The sequence below is a fragment of the Pelophylax lessonae genome, assembly GCF_965119305.1.
Source record: "Pelophylax lessonae genome assembly, chromosome: 4".
Lineage (NCBI taxonomy): Eukaryota > Metazoa > Chordata > Amphibia > Anura > Ranidae > Pelophylax > Pelophylax lessonae.
This window is the reverse complement of record NC_138771.1, coordinates 141,173,145-141,195,867: the sequence shown is the minus strand read 5'-3', so window position 1 is coordinate 141,195,867 and position 22,723 is coordinate 141,173,145. Positions and strand designations below refer to the sequence as shown.

At 38.5% G+C, this 22,723-nt stretch overlaps 1 protein-coding gene across 2 annotated transcripts in view; it reads right to left on the bottom strand.

Moving 5' to 3' along the window:
• Positions 1-9,175: 9,175 nt before the first annotated feature.
• The window catches only part of SCAPER (S-phase cyclin A associated protein in the ER), a 422,169-nt gene continuing 408,621 nt past the window's right edge, over positions 9,176-22,723 (bottom strand). For both annotated transcript variants that reach the window (XM_082252843.1, XM_082252842.1), the window contains exons 26-28: positions 18,442-18,633; positions 14,171-14,222; positions 9,176-9,635 (exon numbers count right to left, since the gene is read on the bottom strand). In XM_082252843.1, coding sequence (XP_082108969.1) covers positions 9,547-9,635; positions 14,171-14,222; positions 18,442-18,633 — 333 coding nt within the window. In that variant the 3' untranslated portion in view covers positions 9,176-9,546. The remainder of the gene's footprint in view (positions 9,636-14,170; positions 14,223-18,441; positions 18,634-22,723) is intronic.

Below are 22,723 nucleotides of genomic sequence, written 5' to 3'. Positions count from 1 at the left end.
AATTTCAATCATGTCATGCCACATTTCTACGATGTCCCTGTGGGGGGGGGGGGGGGGGGTTCCATGATGTCCTTCTTAAGCTACCCTACTTGAAAGTGAATTTTTGTGTAATATGCAATGTTTATTTGACGTAGTATATGTAAACTCATCACTAATATCTCATATTCCCTTTACGTGTTTCATTAATTTATAACCTAGTTTTAACAATTTTTAAATTTGCAGTTTTCATTGAAACAATATCTTTGGACACGTCACAAAGATCTTTGTTCAGCTACTTCCTGTTATAAAGTGACTTGTCAAGCAGTTCTGCTCCTGCGTTGTCACCTTCTCATATGCTCTCCATATGGAGGCTACAAGCCGCTGTGTCAATGAAAATTGCAAAGGCATGGTCATCTTTTGTCACCATTAGGGAATCCATTCTGAGAAACATGCATTTTCTGGAGTGCATGCATATAGTCATGAAGTGGTTGCAAGAAGGCTACAGGAGATAAGCCAAAACGTTTTACTACTTGGTGCGCCCGGCAAACTCCCCCCCCAAACCTCTTACAGGAGTCCTCTCTCGATCCAGAGCTGTACCGAGTTGCATCTCTTCTCCCCCCTCTTCCTGGTCTCACAGGAGTCTCAGGCAGCAAGAGGAGCCATTGACTCCTGCTGGTGTCAGTCAAATCATGTTAGACAGCTTGGGGCGTGGCTGTGCCATGATGTGTGTCTATGGACACACACAGCCCGACTCAGGAGTGGTTAAACATGTGTGTCCCAATAGCGCAGGGTTTGCTATGGGGTATACGCAGGTGAGGAAGAGCAGGCAGCGCCAGCAGGGGAGCAAAAAAGAGCAGGTAAGGGGCTGCTGTGTGCAATACCACTACACGGAGCAGGTAAGTATATCCTTTTATTTTAATAAAAAAAAAAAAAACTTTAGCCTTTACAATCACTTCAAAGCCCAACTCCAGTAAAACTAAAACTTTTCCCTTGCAGTGCAAGTAAATAGATACCAAACATTTCATGCTTTGAAATTAAGCACATCCGTGCAATGGCAACAAACAATGTAAATTTTACTATCCATAGGCGGCACTTTGAAAGCCTTTTACAGGTTATCATTTTAGATTTACAGAGGAGGCATAGTGCTAGAATTACTGCTCATGATCTGACATTTGCTGTAATACCTCATGAATGCAGCAATGTACAGAGACATTCTTGATGAAAACCTGCTCCAGAGCGCTTTAGACCTCAGACTGGGGCGAAGGTTCATCTTTCATCATGACAACAACCCTAAGCATACAGCCACGATAACAAAGGAGTGGCAACTCTGTGAATATCCTCGAGTGGCCCAGCCAGAGCCCAGACTTGAACCTGATTGAACATCTCTGGAGAGATCTGAAAATGGCTGGGCACTGACGCTCGCCACGCAACCTCATGGAGCTTGAGAGGTTCTGCAAAGAATGTGAAAAACTGCCCAAAAAAAGGTGTGCCAAGCTTGTAGCATCATACTCAAAAACACTTCAGGTTGTAATTGGTGTCAAACGTGCTTCAACAAATTATTGAGCAAAGACTGTGAATACTTATAAACATGTGATTTATTTTTAATTTTTAATATATTTGCAAAGATTTTAAACAAACTTCTTTTATGTTGTAATTATGGGGTATTGTTTGTATAATTTTGAGGAACATAATTAAATCAGTTTTGGATTAAGGCTGTAAAAAAACAAAATGTGGAAAAAGTGAAGCGCTGTGAATACTTTCCGGATGCAAAGTATATTTTTCTGCGCAGAAAAATCTGAGGGTCTTCATGCTGTGGGAGTTTAGCTGTTTGGACTTGTTGGAGTGCACAGAGCCATGTAGGGGCCTAAGCAATTGGAGCTGGAGTGTTCTTATGCAACCCACTGATCAGAACTGTAAACAGGAGGTTGCTGCTTCCATCACATCTCCTGTTTTACCTGCTGCTTAGAGATCGAATTATTCCTTGAGGAGGGGATCCCCTTTATTGCAGACGTCTTCAGCATCCAGTGGAGTTGGGACATTTACTGTATCTCTCTTAATTTTTCCTGTACAGTTAGACCTATATAGCTGTGGCTCTTAACTCCTTTCCATATATCGCCACTTCAGGATATAATTCCACTGTAGCCCATTAAGCCTTCCCTTTGGCTGACAAGTGGTACAATGCACAGTTCAAAGATAGCAATACTGCATTTTCACTGTCTGCAAGATACAACTGCCATCTTATGTCCACCAATGGTTGTCTACTGGGCCCCAACGTTAGCCGGAGAAGATCACTCTTAGAGACTGCCCCTTTTGTTCAGTTTACAATTTCTCTTTCTAGGATGTTCAGGCTGTTCTGGTTGGAGTAAGACCTATTATCAGAGTAAACCTAGTACAGCCATCATGCGAGCAATATAGTCCTATCTTTCATTTCCTCAAAAAAATTTCCTCTCATTGCTTGCCAGGTACTGCTTAGGCTGCTTTGGGCTACCATGTTATTTTGATCATATTTCTTAAATGCCCACTTTGCCAATTAATAACCAATATGGTCATATACTCTATGCCTCTTCTGTCTCTTTGTAGCAGCTATATACAAAGTGTTGAAATGTTTTTGTGTGTTTAATCTCCTATCCAAATGAACAAAGACTCAGTTTATCAGTAAGGTAGGATGGTAAGGCTCAAAGAACCCGTTTCACCAGTGGATCCTTCGAAGGTAGCGCTAAACATGTAAAAAAGAATTGAGAACAACACCTAAGAAATAGATTTACTTGGATTGATACTGAAAAAGTGTAACTCTTTTAGTATGTCGAGTTTGCAAAATTCAAAAAAAGACAAATTAGGCCAAATGAATGGATAGCAAATATTGAAGTACAGATCCAAAATTTTATTCTAAAAGGTGTAATGCTTTTGCCTACCACAGCATTTGTCTTGCTCTGTTAAATCATTTTGTCCCTTATTCCACCCCAAGATAAAATATCCCTGGGAACACTATTACTGGTGCTCATTCTGAATACTGTAAAGTATAATAACTATCCCATTGTCCTAAATTACATTCTTAAGTGGCTTTCTACTTGTAATGTTATTTTATGTGCAACACAATGACTACATACATACGTATTCTGCTGCACTGTTTTCTTACCTGTAAATTGTTAAAAAATTCGATAAAAACTATTGAAACAAAAAATATTTAACACTATTATTTCAATATTTGAATAATCGTATATATAAAATGATACAATCACTGCCCATTCTGTTACTGCATTAGCCCACATTTGTCAGAAACATTTCTGGAATCTATCAGCCTATTTATGAACTCCTGAATCCATGAATATGTGCCTTAAAATGTATCTCCAGACAAAATGTTCTTGATTCTCTGTAAGATTTTTATTATGTCTCCTATTCAGGAGATTTTCTCTTCCTGTTCCAAAGACAAAGTTGTTACTATGATAGGAAGTGAAGGGAAATCTCTTCAATGTGGGGCAAAAAGGTAACACAAGCACTGTTTATTAGAAGGGTAGGGAAGGCCTAAAATTTCTGTTCGATTTTATTGCTGTTTGTATCCTTATTTGTGATCTCCCCTCACTTTCTGCCATAGTGACGTCACAAGGATGGAAAGTAAGGGGAATCTCCCTAGTCAGACTTCAGCAGCTTAAAAAAAAAATTCTGACATGAGTTTAAAATACTCCCTAATCCAGGGGTGTTAAACTCCATTTCATCATGGGTGCATCAGCATTATGGTTGTCCTCAAAGGGCCGCCTTTCCCAGAGAATAATTGCAAGAACTCAACCTTGACCCTCCCCACCAAACCGCATTGAACAGTGGATGTGGCCAATTTGCCCTGGGAGGATCTTAAAGGGGCAATAAATTGCAGGGGTGAGTTATGTGCAGAGTACAGGGGTGCAATGTGTGCAGGGTTTAGCTCTCTTTCACAGGTTGTCCACATCTCACTTCCAACCCTTCTCGGCTCGGACCCCAGAACCACTCTCCCCCAACCCGTCTGCACACATCTCCCTCCACAGCCCTCATCTCCTGCCCCCCTCCCAAAAAAAAAAGCTTTCTTACAACTCCTACCCCAGCACGGCTCAAGTACCTCCCAGTAGTGTAGGTGACTTGGCCTCTCTCACTTGTAGGAAGATCTTTGGTTGGCATCTGTGCACCGATGGAGATCACAGTGCAGCTTACCAAGTGATGCCCCATTCCACACTGCACCTGCATCTTCCTTGTTCTCGCTGTGAGTGCAGGGTAGGCAGGGATCTGTGAGCCACAGAGAGGAAAGCTATCCTCGTAAACACAGAAGGCTATTTTCGTTTACAAGTGACAGTGGTGAGGGAGGAGTGAAGGGCGAGAGCCAAAGGTGGAGTTCTACCACTTTCCAGCTGAGAAAAAGCCCTGGGTGAGAGGGCCAATGAAAATGGCCTTGCAGGCCAGATTCGGCCCCTGGGCCTTGTGCTTGACACCTGTGGCCTAATCTTCTCAAACCTACAATTGAAAGGTTTGACTAGCAATATGCTTTAAAATTTAAAGACACATTCATATTCCTAACATATTTATCCTTTAACAACAAAACATTGGATATTTGCTATTTAACAACATCTCCTTTGAAGATGTCTTTTATATTTTCATGCCATTTTAGGAAAACCAGTGTCCTTGCTTTGTTTATAAGCTGCAAGCAGTCTAAAAGTACTAGGAACTTATTAAAGGGAATTACATCATGAGTTTGACTTCTGTAAATAGAGATATCAAGGTACAGAAATCTATGGATAACTTCGGAAACTCAACCAAAAATGTGATGGCTGGGTCCACACTTCAAGTTGCGTACTGCATAGGACAATATTAACAAGCAATCAATTCAATCACAAACAATATTATGCTAACAATTTTTTTACCTTTCTTTCTTTCTTAACCCACAGTTAAGAACCACTGCACTTATGATACCATGGTCGTGGTGCATATTTGTGTTTAAAATTTGAAACAGTGACTTGGATTTTTCAATTAGATGTTTAATTGAAATACAAACCCGCTCCTATTTGGGGTTAATGACGTTCTGCCTACATTATTTATGGCCAGGTTGGCAGATTTCCCAAAGTCATAAATAGCCAGAGCTCAGAGAATATAGAAGCGGTGAGGGGCACTGCATCTCCTTGCTGGTACTCATAGCAGGAAATCCTATGTGGCATCATAAGTCTTTCTTCTTTGTCAGTGAGATCACAAATCAAAAGGGACTCACTCAACAGTTTCTTAAAGAACTTTATATTACACATTTAGTGCCTAGGATAGCAATGGTATTCTGTGCGAAAATTACTTTTTATTTCGCCCTTTTTGACTTAACTTTATCACTAAAGCAGAGAATGCCTTTACCACTGAGCTATACTTTTTACCATTTAAAGGCCAAAAATAGTTTATTTGGGTGTGGATACGCATGGGCAAGTAGTATTACAAACTGGCATAGATTACAGAGATGCAGAATTCCACACAGTAGTTTGTGTGCTGTCCCTTAGCGCAAGGCCACGTGACATCACTAACTTATAGCTGGATTCCCAAAATACCATTTCTTTCTACATTTTTAACAATGTAATACCATCTTTCAGTTACGTAATGGCCATGGCAGTAAGCTGGTATCTGCCCGCCAGTGCATGCAATTTTAACTTACTGTATCAGCAAAAATTAAAATCTTAAATATTACTTTTATTGGAGTCTGCTTTACATTTTTCTGCTTCAATAGTTTTACAATGTGAAAATAGCATTGAGTATAATATAACATGTCAGTATTTTCTCATAGGTTAGAGAGGAACTGAAGTCTGACAGCTGTGCCCAGGAAAGGCAAGTGGAGGGCAAAGGACTAGTCACCAATATTGCCTGTGGCCTCCATGCAGCTGATCTTTTCCCACTACTGGCTTACCATGCCTTTTTTTGTACAGTGTCTCTATGTAGAGGCAGCCACCTGGATAGAGGCAGGGTTTTGCTTTCTCAAGTCAGCATTCCCTAAACATACCATTTTTTTCTGTTAGGAGCAAATGGGAAATTGTTGATGTTCCAAACTCACAGAAGTCTCTCGCTCCATGAGTCTCAGTTCAATCAAGCAAAGAAGCTGCACACTGTTGATGTCACTGACCAGTAAAAACTTTAATTAGACTCCAAAAACAAGAACGTTTCTGTGCTTTACTCCAAATCACCCACCTCTGGTGCCATATGTTTATATACCCCCTAAAACCAAAAGTTTATGAAGAAAAAAGTAGTTTGACATCTAATAAAACAAAATAGGAAAATAAAATGACCATTTCACAAAGAACTGATCAGTGGGAATAGGGGGAGATCACCCCAGAGTGTCCTTGAAATATATAATGATAATATTGAAAGACCAGAAAAGAAGCCCTATATTGAATAACACAAGGCCAGGAGGACGACAAGTTAGAGAAAAGGAAAAAAAGAAAAGAACAAAAAAGGGAGAAGAAGAGGATGGGAAAATTGACCGGAAAGGAGAAGGGAAGAAGGGGATTTAAGAGTTTGGGCCAGAGAAAAAAGGCAACAGGGAAAAGAGGAAAAAAAGAGGGGTAAGGAAGGCAAAATGAAAATGAAGGAAAAAAGGGCAAGGAAGCATTTAAAAAAATGGAAGAAAGAAAAAGGGAGAAAGGGGGGCGGGAGATAGAAGGGAAAAGAGATATAGTAAGGACGGGAAAAAAGAGGGGTAAAAAGGAGAAAAGGACAGAGAAAAAAGCAAAAGAGAAGACAACATAGAAGAAAAGAAATGGGGAAAATAGAAAACAGACTAAAAATGAAAAAAAAAAGAAAGGAAAAGGGAGAGGAGTAAGGCTGTGAAAGGGAGCGGCAGAAAGAAAACAAGAGAGTCACTCATATTAATGTGTCATGTTATTTGAAATTCATTCTCTTAGGAATGCGAGTGTCTAATTTAAATATTCATACTACTTCCCTCTCCATAATTTGTACTCTATGGGACTCCACACTACCTCCTTGTTGTTTGATAAAATGTCTCGCTATATTTATACCCTTGTATTCGAGAGATAATCCTTCACCCAGGTACACAGACGTCTTGCCCTACCTTGTCTTGCCCTACCTTTGTGCTGTTTGTTACATGTTGGACAGGAGTTCACATATTTGTGTTTGGCAATCACCAGTTGTTTAATCTCAAAAGAGGCACCATTAGTGTATGACAAAACCCTGTGTGGGTCACCTAAAAATGCACAGCTGGAACAACAGGAGGAACCACACCCGAACATCCGTGTAGTACTCAACCACATTTTTTTTTTTAGTTATAGTGAAACAACCTAGGAGAGAGAATAAAGACTATTGTGGGTGGTAGTTGGTCTACTAAAGACATTTACACCGTTCGCTTTGCAAATGAAGTTGCACTCTGCAGGGTACTTTTCTCCAGGACTTAGTGACTGTGGTGAAACTTCACTTAGCAAAGATTACCCAATATGCAAGGAACATAAAACAACTTTTTTGTTTGTGCATGATTGGATGATGAAAGTCAGCAGAGCTTCACCTCATCTTCTAAACTTTGAGGATAGCTCCTTTGCAACTGCACTTTCAAAGCAAACAGCCTATTTGCCTTTAGTAAATCAACCCCAGTATCTCTCCCAAATATAGGTCTCCTGGAAAATGGGAAGATACCTGCATGTTTTAAAAGTTATAGAGCTAGTATCCTCCATTTCCTGTCTCATCCCTTTATCAACATCTCTGTCTCTTAAGCCGGCCATACATGGATCAGAATTTAATACATGTATGGGCAGGCTGATTTTGCCCAAGCCGATACATCAATTGATTTGGATACAAGCAGCCTGTTGGATTTTTTACATGAGATTACTGCCGGCGTATATAGCTCTTAGCAGTAATTATTGTGTTCTGCCAGCCTGGAAGGTTCCCCATGCGACCACCAGCAGAACACAATTTGTGCTTTCCCCTATTAACACTGACTGTGTTGATGGGGGAATTGAGCGATTTTCTTTCCTTCCACCCGTTGTGGAAAGAAAAGAAAAAATCTATAGGCTGCTTTAACAGGCTCTCGCTTGGAAAGTTTTTTTTACTTTAGTATACAGAACCCTTCTAATGAGAGACTATTTGTAGGCTTGCTCCTGGAATTGCTGATGTCTCCCAAAATCCTCTGCAACTCAATCTTTTTACTTGGCCCTAATAAATAGACCATTGGGTATGGCATTTTTAACATAAAGAGGAACTTCCAGAAAGTGGGCTTCAGATCAGTGCGTGTATATACACTCTTTGATTTGTGCTAGAACCAATCATAGTCAGATCCAGGTAATTCTTTTTTGTGGCTTGCTCTTCACTAGTGAACCTGAGATTATATTCATTGTAATCCAAAAAGTCCTTCACAGACAAATCTTGCTGTGCAATAAAGACCAGATCACCAATGTATGGAAAGATAAATCTGATCCCTAAAGAGGTTAGTATCTCCAAGGACATGGCGCTCCTTCCCCTGACCCATGTACAGGTTGGCATATGTGGGCACAATTTATTTTAAACAGTGTGCAGACCAGTCTAGTGACGTTATAGGTCCTTTCTTTCTTTTTTTCTTGGTGGAGGGGTGAGAAGTTCTTCCTTTTTGACTGAGCAGCGTTGACACATCATTACATTCTGGAGTACGGGCTTAGTGTGATGATGCAGCTTCAATGTTTACATCCATGAAAGCCTGTGCTCACAGGAGTGGGTTGGATGACACTGGTCTACTGTGGTGGACAACTCAAGATTGAAGGTAATTATTGCAAATTATTACAGAATTAAAAAAAAATAAAAAATCCTGGAGTTTCACATTACTATCTGAAGGTATAAGTATCAGTTGCCATTCCTCCACGCTTATTGCTCTTGATACTTCCAAAGCCATAAAGACAAGTTCTGGAGATAAAATGAGGGCCAGTTTTCCAAATCTAGCAGAGAATAACTGCGCAATGAGTTTCTGTAGAACTGACTCACAGTTTGATTTTGTCTGCCAGAAAGCTGGCTGCAACAATCCTAACAGGGAGTCTGCAAAATGAATTGTGTTTATATTAAACCTAATTGGATTGTGGTCTTTGCTGTCACCTCTAAATTAGACTTTGAAGCATCCATCCTTAGAAACGTATTTCTTAACCACACAGAGAAACAAATACTGCTCTGCTCTAAACTACTCTGCTGTACCTGCAAAGCTCTTGTTCAGGAAATTGGAAACTAAACATCACACGAGAAAGAAAATAAGTTATTTTATTTCAAGATATATAGAATTGGAAATTTCAGTTTAATACAGTTATTGATCACTGCCAAGTAATCTGCAGCTTGCTGGTAAACAATGTGCAAGGTGGGATTCCTTTTGTAGTGAGCAGGGAAATATAAAAACTGTTAGCCAACTTTATCTTAACATGCAAGCAAAATCTCACAGCACAATGTATCTACATGCGGAAGGAACATATAAATAGTGCACATTAACAATATGGAGCATTTTTACACACAGCATATTATATTATTTTACATAATGTGTCAATTCTGTACATGTAGTAAGAGGAGTTATGGATCTATAACCAACCACCCCATATTAAAACATTATAAAATGAGTATCACAGCTTAATCTTTTTTCAGGAAAAACTGACAAGAGGGTTCCCAGCAATGAGGTGGGAAGCGGAAAGAGAATTCAAGGTACTGCTGGAAATAATCTGTGGGGAGAAATAGAAAAAAAATATTATTTCATACATTATAATTATATAAAGTCATTCTCGGTTGCTTCTACATCAGTGTGATCTGGAAGGAGGAGGGGAAGGTGATCACTCAGCAAATGTTTACAAAACCTCCTGCATAATACTTTAGAAATAGTGAGAGATGTATCCCTTACCACAGACTCTAGCAGACATTGGTAGTCCATTTATTGGTTTATTTGTTTTCACATGCCATCCACTGAATGGTTCTAGTGCAGGGACCAGAGGTAAAGTGGCCAGTGAGAGGTCACCCAGAGGTTACCTAGGATGGAAGCCAGGCTCCCCTAGTTCACAGTCAGTGTCATTGCCCTCTAATACAGAGCCTTGTATTTCATGCAATATACTACACTGTATGGCAGTTTTCTTTAGACATTAAAAAGGCAAATTTTGAAGGTTTCTTTTTTTTTATACTAAAATAAAGGGAATTATAGTCTTAAATAGGAGTTCCGCACCCCCCCCCGCCTTGCCTCCAAAAATGAAAAGTCATCAGCTACAAATACTGTAGCTGCTGACTTTTACTATTAGGGGACTTACCTGTCCACGCATCCAGCGGTGTCCTCAACCCAGCCAATTCGTGAATCGGCTCTCGGGTGCTGGCACCGGCATCCCCGATAAGGGAAATCGGCAGGGAAGCTTTGCGGCTTCCTACTGCGCATGCACCAATTGTGCCGTGCTTTGTAAATGGGCCAACGGAGGTGGGGCAAAAACTTCCGGCTCAGTTCGTCACACCAAACTTAGCCATAAGTGGGCGCGGGTACCTGTTAAAACCAGGTACCTGCTCCCCCCTCCTCCCCAAAAGGTGCCAAATATAGCAGGGGAGGGAAGAGGGAAACAAGCGGAGCTTTCCATTTTGGGTGGAGCCCCGTTTTAAAAACATTTTTCAGATATAAATGTGAAATAGATTGCTTTAAAGAGGTCCTGTCATAAGAGAAGTATGAGAGCTGCCACTGCAAGCCTCCTTTTAAAAAATGCTAGAAGCCAGGCTGTGTTTGAAGTAAAATGTGTTTCCATTTTTTCAGCCAAATTGGAAAAACACCTACTTTACATCTGTTACATGTCCCAATCATATAGCATCACTTAAAAAATATTTACTATTTTAGATTTTCTACTTTGGACCCTCCAGCGAGGGAAAATGGTACATAGTTCTCTTTGTTCATGAGAGGGCTGGGCAGCTGTTTTTGCCATAATTAACTCTGTACTGTGAGGGAGCATCTTTTTTTTTTTTTTTTTTATTCAATTTTAATTGAGTTTTCAAGAAAAATAAACAAAAACATACATCAGAGTAAAAGGAGTGGGGTTACATACTCATATTTATATGTCCTACAAAAGACTAATGAGCATAATATAAAGGTACAGTACAACCATTGAACAAGGAATGGGAACAAGGGAGTGATGAGGTTGGAATTCCCTTACAACCTAAAACTGCAATCAGTACAATACAATACAGTCATTAGGATGTCACCTATTGACCAAGGGTAACCATGCATTCCACAGTTGTTGGAATTTAATAGCTCTGCTGATCGAATGGCTAAGTGTTTTTCATATTAATAGGTGTGGTTGACAGAAACTATAACCTCTAAAAACAGTCGGGGTTACCGTTGATTTCCAAGGTCGATCAAGGCCGGATTGGGCGGTGTTAATATACCCGTGACAGAAGAAATTAATTTAAATATTCGGTTCCAGAAACTGGTGAGACTTTTGCAAGTCCATAGTATGTGTAGGAGATTGCCAATTTGACCGCATTCCCACCAGAATAACGAAGATTGAGAGGGGTAAATGTGAAGGAGCATCTTTATTATTAACTGTTACAAGATTCAAACACTGTCTGTCCTAACAAAGGGTTAGAGGTTTAGGGGCTGGGCTTCTTGCATTGTAAATTAATTAGGACAGATGCTTGCAGTTAGCCATGACACCCTGTTCTAAGAAACATCTAAAAGGTTGGGAATTATTTTTTTTTTCTATAGCATGCTGTGTGAATGGGAACATATACCACACATAAAGTTGAGTTTTCCTAACTGTGACTGCAAAAAGTGGAACTACGCTTTAAGAATTTCCCAGGACTGAAAACCTGGAACAAGCATACTTGTACATGAATGTCAGAAAAAAGTGTCATAACTACTTGTCTCTATACTTGTTCTGGGTCCCCATTGAAGACAAAGTATCAGAATGACAGCTAGGGAACTAGCATTTTCAAAAGGAGAGGTTAGCCGCGGCAGTCTACATTCATTTCTCATGACAGGTTTCATTTATTGTAAATAATGGTTGCTTATCTCACTACACTCGACAGGAAACAAAACATTCTCTGCTGTTTTTATTGATAGAAAACACATATAATTCTCCTGGTAGCCAGAGACCATGTGGTCTTTTGCCTAGGCTTTAAGGCTGGGCATTACATACACTGTATTGTAAAAAAAAGTATTGGGACACATGCCTTTACACACACATGAACTTTAAAGGCATCCCAGTCTTAGCCCATAGGGTTCAAATTTGAGTTGTCCCACCCTTTGCAGCTATAATAGCTTCAACTCTTCTGGTAAGGCTGTCCTCAAGGTTTAGGAGTGTGTCAATGGGAATGTTTGACCATTCTTCCAGAAGCGCATTTGTGAGGTCAGGCACTGATGTTGGCCTGGCTTGCAGTCTCCGCTTTAATTCATCCCAAAAGTGTTTTATCGGGTTGAGGTCAGGACTCTGTGCAGGTCAGTCAATTTTCTCCACCCCAAAATCGCTCATCTATGTCGTTAAGGACCTTGCTTTGCACACTGGTGCGCAGTCATGTTGGAACAGGAAGGGGCCATCACCAAACTGTTCCCACAAAGTTGGAAGCATGAAATTGTCCAAAATGTCTTGGTATGCTGACCCCTTAAGAGTTCCCTTCACTGGAACTAAGGGGCCAAGTCCAACCCCTGAAAAAAAACCCACACCATAATCCCCTCTCCATAAAATGATTTGGATCAGTGCACAAAGCAAGGTCCATAAAGACATGGATGAGCGAGTTTGGGGAGGAGGAACTTGACTTTGCATCCTATGTCCTGCTTTAACCACCTTGCACATGGAGTCATCCAGCTGCAATGTGTCTCTCCTGCCATTTTATTATGCCCGGGAGGAATAGGTGAGGTAACCAGGCCTGCATCAGCCAGCCTGTCAAAGTCTATGGCAGGCCGGAGCTGGTCTAATCACTGGTACCACTTGGTACAGCATTATTCAGTCCCAGCCTACCACAGACTTTTGACAGGCTGTCTGCGGGAGAGCTGGGCAATGCACCTGTCCCACCCAGGAGCACTAAAACACTGGAAGGGACGCACTGCAGCTGGACAGCCCTGTGTGCAGGGGGCCTTAGTGAATATAGTGCTGTGTTTAAAAGAATAAATGCTGACCGCTGTGTTAAATGGTTTGTCTCAACCATCTACGTTTTAATTGTGGTGGACAACTTGGTCTGTTAAAGGAAATTAAAAAATAACAGATTTATAAATGAATAAACTAAAAGTCTCCTCTGCCACTGCAGCAGACGGACTTGTAGTTTCAACGGACTGTGCGCTCATAGTCCATTCACATTTCCTCCAGCTTTTTAACTGAAATCCTGTACAAAGGTACCAGCCAGAAAGCTAGAGGGAGAGTGTGCAGGAAATGTATCAAATATCTCTCTGAAATCAAGATAGACTATGTCCAAGGCACCACCCTGATCCAAAACATTAGTGATATAGTTAAAATTCAATCAGATTAGTCTGACATGATCTGTCCATGGTAAGGCCATGCTGCTCTGGGTCCAGAAAATTGTGTGTTTTTAAGTGATCAACGATCCTTCTTTTCAGGAGTAATTCCATTAACTTGACAGCAACAGATGTTGAACTCACCGGCCAGTAATTGCCTGCATCATTTACAACACCACAGATACAAGAATTTAAGGATTCCCAATTACAACTTCAAATCTAACTTAGTTTCTAAGGTAATCATGGTAATTTGCCTAAATCATCTCTATGAGTGGTACTCAGACATTTTCTGGTGAGATATTTTCAAATCTTCTTCGTCAAGTGAAGTTATTTTATGTGTTTGACACCGCAAGTTCACAAGGGCAACATTGGTAGTATTTTAGGACCACCCGCTGAGGGTGCAATAAGCATAAATTGTCAAGTTCACAGCCTTTATGAAGTACTGTGTTCTACAATGACCTGCTCTGAAGTGAGTGTGTTGTGTGGAGGTAATTTAACCTGCTCCTAAGATGCTAGCTTGTTTAGCAAGTAACTACTTCCAAAAGCAGATGGATTCGTTGAGTAAACTAGCTTTTGTTGCCAATAAAAGAACAAGCTGTCTCTCAATAGGCTTTTGTTGTGAAGTTGTTCACCATTTATTATGTACAATGAATTAGCACCATGTTCATTATGCTGCCTGGACTGTCAATAACATCTTCTGAAAACAAGCCATTTCCTTGCTCTGAAGGTCAGAAGGATAGACAGTTGTATGTCTGAATGGCTGCAATCACCCAGCCTTGGTTACATTACCTTTGTGTGGAGACGTTCTACTGACGGGATGACTTGATCCTTGCAAACAGTCCTAAGACAATAGCACAATGTACTGGTTAGCAGAGCGGTAAACAGTTACAATACTTACACATTGGTACAATTCTCAATTTACAACAACTATGGCGCCAGGGGGCTTAATATTGGCAATAGAAGGAATCATCTAGTTTCTTATTTTTTTATGTATCTATTAAAACAAAGCTTTACATTTTCCCTTCTCTAGTTCTCAAATAAAGATTAGCAGTTTTGGAAAACTGTCCATCCAGTGGCAGCAGTTCTTGTACAGTAACTAAAAATGTATATGTCTCAGAAATGATCACATTAAACAGCCGTGGGACATTAAAATTATTAAAATACCAAAGAATGGCTTTAGACAATTTTGCATTGTAAGTAAAGACAGACTCCACAGAGGCTTTTTTTGGGACCGGTGAATAAAGGACTGTTACAGTCTAATAACTTATTCTAAAATTAAGAAGCTTTTTTACATAATGGACATATTTAGTAAATGAATACTGACAGTATATTACAATGCATGATCCATTGTTGTAGTATGGATCCCAAATAGTTATAAAATGTTTTACTAAAAGCTAAATGCATTATTATAACACATAAGACAGTAGGAAAAGCAGTCATCTTTCTGAGCAGCACTAAAGCGCGTTAGATGAAAGCATCCAAGTTCCTGCTTCCTCTGTACAATGAAAAATAAGCAAATGTGACATTGTGTTTATAGGTTATACGATTAGAAACCAGAAAGTAACTGAGCAGAGCAGTGAATTACACAGCTCAGAGCTCCTGTCTCTACTGAACTCTCACTTAACTCGTCCACTGCCAGCGGCTTCAGAGACACAAAATATCAAACGAGAGAACACCGATATTAAAAGGGTTGTTCTAATGTTGCTGGAATAGAGGTTCTATTCTAAAAACATATCTTGCAAAACAGCGTTGTTCAAATGTCTTCGTTTATAGGTGGAATTATTCAGCTACAGCACTAAAAGCTCAGCTAACTAACTAAAAACAGGTAACATACATTTATGATGAGCAAAGAAACAGAATTCAGAGGAAGTAATGACTTATTAGTATGGATATGTGCTTGTGTTAATGGTGATTATCCTCATCAGTCTCTGAAAGGGTTTTGTGTGTAGTACCATTAAAACACTGACGTAGTTTAAGTAACTGCCACCAATTACACAATTTAAAATATTAGCAAATTAACTTTCTATAGAAAGCATTTGCTCATTGATATCACAATGCTTCCCACTTTGTTTTAGATTAGATCTCTGCTCTAATATATGAGGGTATATGTAATGACCAAACCAAAAAAAATATCATATATAATGTTCCAGTTCAAATGTAATTATACAAGGCCTACTGCAGCCTTTTGTAGCCAGTAGATATGGCATAGCCAGATAAGAAAAAAAAACATATAATTGGGTTAAACAGTATTAGAAAAATGATCTGTATATGGAATCAGTTATATGGAAATAAAAAGAGAAACATGAGAAACAAACTGAATTGTTTAACATTGAATAGCTGTAAAATTCATGGAAGGAATTTATCATACACAGGTAAGTAGTGTAAAAGGGGAGTTAAGTGTCATTCTTTGTGAATTTAGCTTTCAGTCTGCTTTCTAAAATGCCTCCACTAAGCAACAAAAGTGCTGCGCCAGCTTTAGACAGGCCATGGCTCAAATGCAAAAATACATTTGTAATAAGAATGTAAGAAGATTGTAGTTGTCATTTCAAGCATGTAAGCAAATGGGTTGATAAATCGGGGAATTGGCTCTGTATTTGACTCTACAAGTTGAAAGATCCACAATTAAGTATGCTGTAGGAAAACTATTTCACATACAAAGTACATTTAGTCTCCATTCACACTAGTCCGACTTGTCAGGCGACTTGGCCAGCCTAACAATTCACGCACCGTTGCGTCCCATAGTGTAGTACAGGAACGGTTCTAATAGGAGCGACACATGTCGCTCCGACTTAGAAAAAGGGTCCTGTACTACTTCGGGGCGACCTGGAGCGACTTGCATAGACATTCATTTTATGAAGTCCGTGCAAGTCGTGCCGAAGTCGTGGTGCACACGACTTCATAGGTCGCCCCCTAAGTCGGATCGCCGCAGTGTGAACCAGTCTTTAAGCAAGTTTGTTCATTTTTGGATATGGCCGGGAACCCTATAAGCTTTTTTTTTCCCAGTGTGATGATTTAACCTTCACTTTATTGACTTATGAGGAGTTTATATGTAATCTCCATAAGCAAAAGGGAGCTCTCGTGGGCATGGTAACTATGGAATATACCTCTTGCACTTATATCTCAATGCCTGTCCTATGTGTTGTCTGTCTTGCTGTTTGTATCTTCATGTTTTAAGTATCATACTCTGTATTCGTTCCTTTAACCTATGTTTTTTTTAATCTTTTCTGTATTATAGATAGATTGCTGTGTATTAGTTTAGGCCTCCTTGCAAGCTACCAATACATTTCTGTTGTTGTGTTAAATCTTTCACTCATAGTCAAAGAACCCTTATTAACCCAAATTATATCTGAGATATATTAATCTCAAAATATAACTTACGGGTAACAACTTCCTACTGTGTCTCCACTGCGGGGACAGGGACAGCAATAAAGACTTGACAGAAGTATTTTTATTTTTTAAACTTCCTGATTCTATTCCAAAGGAAAAAATGTGGCTTTACATATACTTTAAGAGATTACAGCAGTTAGAATGATTATTTTTCTTTAAATGTACAGGAAATTTCATTACAATTACAATACAAGTAATATCATGCTTTTTAACAGGTATGGCAAACTGATACAAACACAACAAGATGCTGTTGCCTTGTTCAATGTTGGCCACAAACAGTTTACAATTTTTAGTATCTGACTAAAGATCCACCCTTTGGTCATATTTAATTAAGTGCCGAATAGAGAAAATTTGTATCAAAAGGATTTTCCTGACCAACCTAATATTTATAAATAGAAAACAGGCACAGGGGCAGCGGAAATGTTTTTAGGAATTTGTTAGTACCCTCAGAAATCACATATATTTTATGTGTAATCTATGACGGTACAAACAAAATCCTAAAAAAATTCCGCTGCCCCTGTGCTTGTTTTCTAACTGCTTAAACGAAGGTATCATATTTTGTTTTATTGTGTTGCACACACTTCTAGATAAATCAAACATCATTTACACAACTGATTTTGAATATCAGACCCATGGCTGGCAAAAGCATGCCACCATGCATACAAATCACAAAACTGGCTTTCTTCACAAATGCTGTTACAGAATATAAAAGAAAAGTGGAAATTGCACTGTGCGCCAGTACTTCCTTTTTTTTTTTTTTTTATTCCAAACAATGCCAGTACTTTCTAAAACTTGTCAAAAAATCTATAAAGGCTGTGAAATCACACATATACATGAAAGAGCATTAAAAGCATTTGGTGTAAACAAAACAAAAAAAAGTTGTAGCAGTATATGGGCTGCATTGATTGCACATTCATATTCCAAAAATGGCTTTCATGATACTTTAGTGACAAATGACTTTATGTATTATTACACACCTCCGAATTCCATATACATCATGTATTAATAAATTGTATAATCTAGTTTATACAATACTAAGTACACATTATAAAATATCAAATATCCAACTATGCTATAAAAATTGACATAAAATATGTTTATCTGTATTGCAAATGTGTATCTCGAAAAAAAGCAAAAATTTAAATTTTTGTCCTAACATCTAACATATGTTTTTGCTACTTTCTTTATTAAAATATTTTAGCAATGCTTAAACACTCAAACCAGAACAATTTATATAATAATACATTAATTGAATTATAAAGAAAAAAATGACTATGATAAACAGTACTGTCTGGAACCCATGTGATAACCCATTATGTTATTATTAGGGAATCAAATGTTTCTATGCTACTTTTCAAACCCTTCTTTCCTTTGCTAAATTTCTTTCACCTACTTTTTTTATCTGTAACTAACATAAAATTCTGTATATTTTTCCATGTGAATCCTATTCATTAAAATAGTTTATATTTATGTTTGGGTATAAAAAAATTGCAATTTAAAAAAAACATATGCTATGAAAATTGTACTTACGGAAATGCTATACTTCTCGGTGCAGCCTAGATTTATTCTATTTTCTATTTTGCTAGCTCATTGTTTCCCTTCCCCAGGCACCTCCTACACACTTGTTCAGTTTTCACGCTGCCCAGGTGCTGATCCCTTTCCCAGTTCTGTACCTGAATAAAAGTGGCAAGTAGCTGACAGCTCAACTCCTGTTCCAAAATCAGTTGATTCTGAGGATTGTTGTAGCAGGCGGCAATCAGTGTAGGAAATAGCAGCCGGACCAGCCGGGAGTCACTAAAATACTGGAAGGGGAGCTGGCAAAGTTTCTGAAGAACAGTGGGGTGACGGCCAGACTGGACAATGACCTGTAAGAATTAACAGCACAAGTAAAAACACTGACTACTGAGAAAACAGCATGCTCTAGAAATGTAATCCTTCCCTTCATTTCAACATTCTTAGACCATTTCAGCATCTGGAATACATGCTTGAAAAGAAAACAATCTAATAAGTTCAGTAACTTTTCTCCAAAATGAAAAAAAAAATCTCCTTTAATAATGTATATTCAAACAAAGTTACAAAAGCTGTGCCTTGTGTAAATGATTACCCTAGAATACATGTTTTAAATATAAGCCATACTGACATAATTTCACCACTACGGGCCTGGAATATATGAAAACACACAAGGTCACATTTTATCAATCAACTATTAATCCATACTGTAAAAACAATAATTATTGTCTTAATATGAATTATGTTTTTTAAGGAGACCTGCACAAAGGCTAGAAACAAAAGTACTTATTGTATGCTATGTGTACCAGTGGTTTTTCCAGTGTGAGCTGCAGCAGTACCTGTACACTAAGGGGCAGAATTTTAGAGTGGTGAATGTGACATTTACCAAACATTCACAGGTGGTTAATAGTTCCTTGTACTTTAAATTACAAGGAATGAATAACACCCTGTGAATGTTTGGTAAATGTCACATTCACCACTCTAAAATTCTGCCCCTTAGAGTCGGTTCACACCGCGGCGACTCAAAGTCGCCCCGACTTTGAAGCCGCCCGTGCAGCACGACTTCATCGCGGCTTGCAAATGGCTTCTCATAATAGAAGTCAATGCAAGTCGCTCCGACTTCGCCCAAAAGTAGTGCAGGAACCTTTTTCTAAGTCGGAGCGACTTGAGTCGCTCTGATTAGAACGGTTCCATTGCACAGCATGGAGCGCTACTTGTCAGGCGACCAAGTCGCCTGACAAGTCTGAGTAGTGTGAACCGGCTCTTAGTGTACACATCAACCAGAAAAATTCACCTGTAATAAACATTTAGAGAATGCCACATGTGCTGCTTTTTAAACATCCCCTTGAAGGTTACACTTTACAAATTAAAGCATATCTAAACCCAAAAACACAAATTTATTATAATTCCTCTTACTAGTCCTTAGATGTGACAGCTGTGTTTTTTCAGGATTTTTTTTCTTACCTAGCAATCCTGCAAATAACACATTTCCTTTCTTAGGGTATCTATGGGGGAGTCATGGTTATCACCCTAGGACAGGACTACAAACTGAAGATAGCTTAGAAAGAAGGTAACATTGTTTTAATGTCAGTTCAATTAACAGCAAGTTTATTAAAGACTGAATTTGTTTATGGAAAGATCAATGGGTATCTTCTGTACTTGCAGAAAATGTTCTTAGCCTGAAAACAAATGTGTCCACTACATCGGAGGGCTATTAAGCTGAAATATATTACATTTTTGTTCTTACTTGAATTCACTGCAGATCAATATAAGTCTGACTTATGGCGGCAGAATGTTTACTGCTGGATGGAGTTGTTTGTATTGGTTAAGCTGGCCATAGAAGGTTCAAATCTTGGCTGGTTCAGCAGCATGTATGAGCAGGCTGTGTACCCAAGTTTATAGATCACCCAGAATGTCGGATTTTACAGGTGATTATTGCTAGCTGCTAATCGCTGTATTCTCCCGGTGGGGATGGCTCTCCCTGCTGGGAGAACACAATGGCTCTGTGGGAGAGATCCCCCCCCCCCACACATCGACACAGTCAGTCAACTGTGTCAGTCGAGTGATTTTCTTTGGCCGGCTTTAGTTTCTCTGGAAGCTGCAAATGGAAGCTGTTGTGTGAGACAAACTTCATTTTCTGGGACTGTCCAGACTTCGAGAGAATTCTTCTAAATGGTGCAATATATAAAAAGAAGACAGTGGTAAATCGCTTCCATCCTTGCATAGTTACCTTCATTTTGTGTTTTTTCTTGGAGCTCTTCTTTTATACTCCGACAAATGCTTGGAGCTTATATTGCTATCTCTTTTGCTAGCACCCAGTAACTTCAATAGCATATGTCTGCACTTATGACATAAGCTGTAAGGGATTTCTGCATAGAGCAGTACTGAAGCCAGCCAGTTATCATGCATTAAGGTCTCCTGTAATTTATGACTTTTTAAAAAAATAATTCATTATGAAGCTAAAATGAAATCTATGCAAATATTAGATAGTACCTGCATTGTCTTACAGTTCAGACTTTAGTGCATGGTGAACTGCTAGATTAAAGTGTTGAAAACATGACTACCTTTGTAAACAATGGACAGTAGGTACTTATGTAGTAATACACCAACCTAACTGCCAGTTACTCTGCAGGAAAAAAAAATTTACTTAGTAGGATTTATAATGAAAATATATTATCTTTTATGTTTTCACTGGGCAGGCAGCACATAAACATAAAATGGGAATTCTATTTAGTGCATTAAAAGAAAATGTATATCTGTCATAACTTTACCAAGATCAATTTTGTTATGTGATATATAAAATTACAAAAATATTTATGTACATTATTCTAATATGTACTTTGAAAATAACAAGTTTTAAGCTGGTTTAAATGTTCATAGTTGCAAAGTTGTTTGGAAGGTGTAACTATGCTTTAAATAGGCAAAGAGTAAAAAAACATTAAATAATAAAAATCTTTGAAATATAGATTTGGAGCTGTAACATTGCTACTGTGCTTCTTTAACATGAATGAGATGCAAAGTACATAAAACCAGTAACCCATCAGAATCTTTTCTTAGTTGACTTCACTGGAGCAAAATCAGATTGGATGTACTCTTTCTCTTTGCGCTGCTTTACTAAAAAAAACTAACTACATATTCAGTTTTTAGACTATGAAAAAAATATTTGAAAATGAGCAGAATAATTCTAAAAGGTTTGAAAATGACCCCATTACCTTTTTATTCAGCTAATAAAGTAATTGGCTAAAACATTATGAAGAAAATGTGACTTCAGAATGTGAGCATCTACCATTAGGAGCAAATATGCCAAATAAAAAAATAAGTATGCATGTTATGAAAGCAAACGAGTAAATATTTCTGTGCAAATCCCTTGTATAACACGGTATACAACACTTCTACAATATATGAACAGAGAAAAAGTCATCTGTGTGATATGAGCAATTTGGTCTCTTACCAGAGGACACATTCCTGCCATATATTTTGTTTCCATTATTTTGTACAATTTCGGTTACTATTTGTTCTCTGACATTTTTTCTCTTTAAAAAAAAAAATGTCAAGAGTAGCAAAAAAAACGATCTTCTGATTTGCATGCACCTCATAATGTTCAGTAAAGAAGATGCACTGAAAAAGCTCAGTTCGCAGAATGAAATCTATCAATATAAGTGGGAATTCAGGAACAAGGAAATTGCTAATAGAAAAGATGGTCATTAATTAAAAACAAATCAGTGAGGGCAAATGAATTGCATTGGAGACAAATGATAGGAATAATATAGGTATAAGATGGAATATGCTAGAGAACCAGACAGCTATCTTTGTACTTTACATAAGGAAATGTACACACCGTGGTGCCAAAAACGACTGTATATATTAATATTTCTAAGTGTTTGTTAGGATAGCCATTCAAACTCTAAAATAAAAAAAAAAATAAAAAAAATAAAAAATGGAGTGGAAAACAGAATTACATTCTAACTGTAATTTGTTTGCCATTTATTTTAAGCTTCTTAATAGTAGCCATTACATGTTGGAAAATGTACTTGGTAGATGCTTTAAAACTGTAGTATCTGTAAAATAAAGAAATGTTCTGGAGCTCTGTAAACTTTGGCTCCAATAAAACTGTGAAAAATGGAAAGTGGCGTTGAATGATTTACATTTGAAAGACAAGAGGATCAGATAAGTGTGCACAGATCCTTTTCTCTGCAGTCATGCGACATTGGAAAGCCTCTATTGTTTGTCAGCAGAGAGACCCTTTCCCTGTGTCTGTAGTGCAGGGGTTAAACTTGTAAATGTCAAGGGGCTTTCTATAGCCAGCATTACTGATCAGCTCATCCAAAAGCCCTAACATTTCATAGCCACTTAGTCAGGCTTTGTGAAAACCTTTTCATCAGCCCACGATAAACATCTCCCATTAACCTTGATGGAAGGAGGGGCAGACTTTGAGGTGTAGGCACT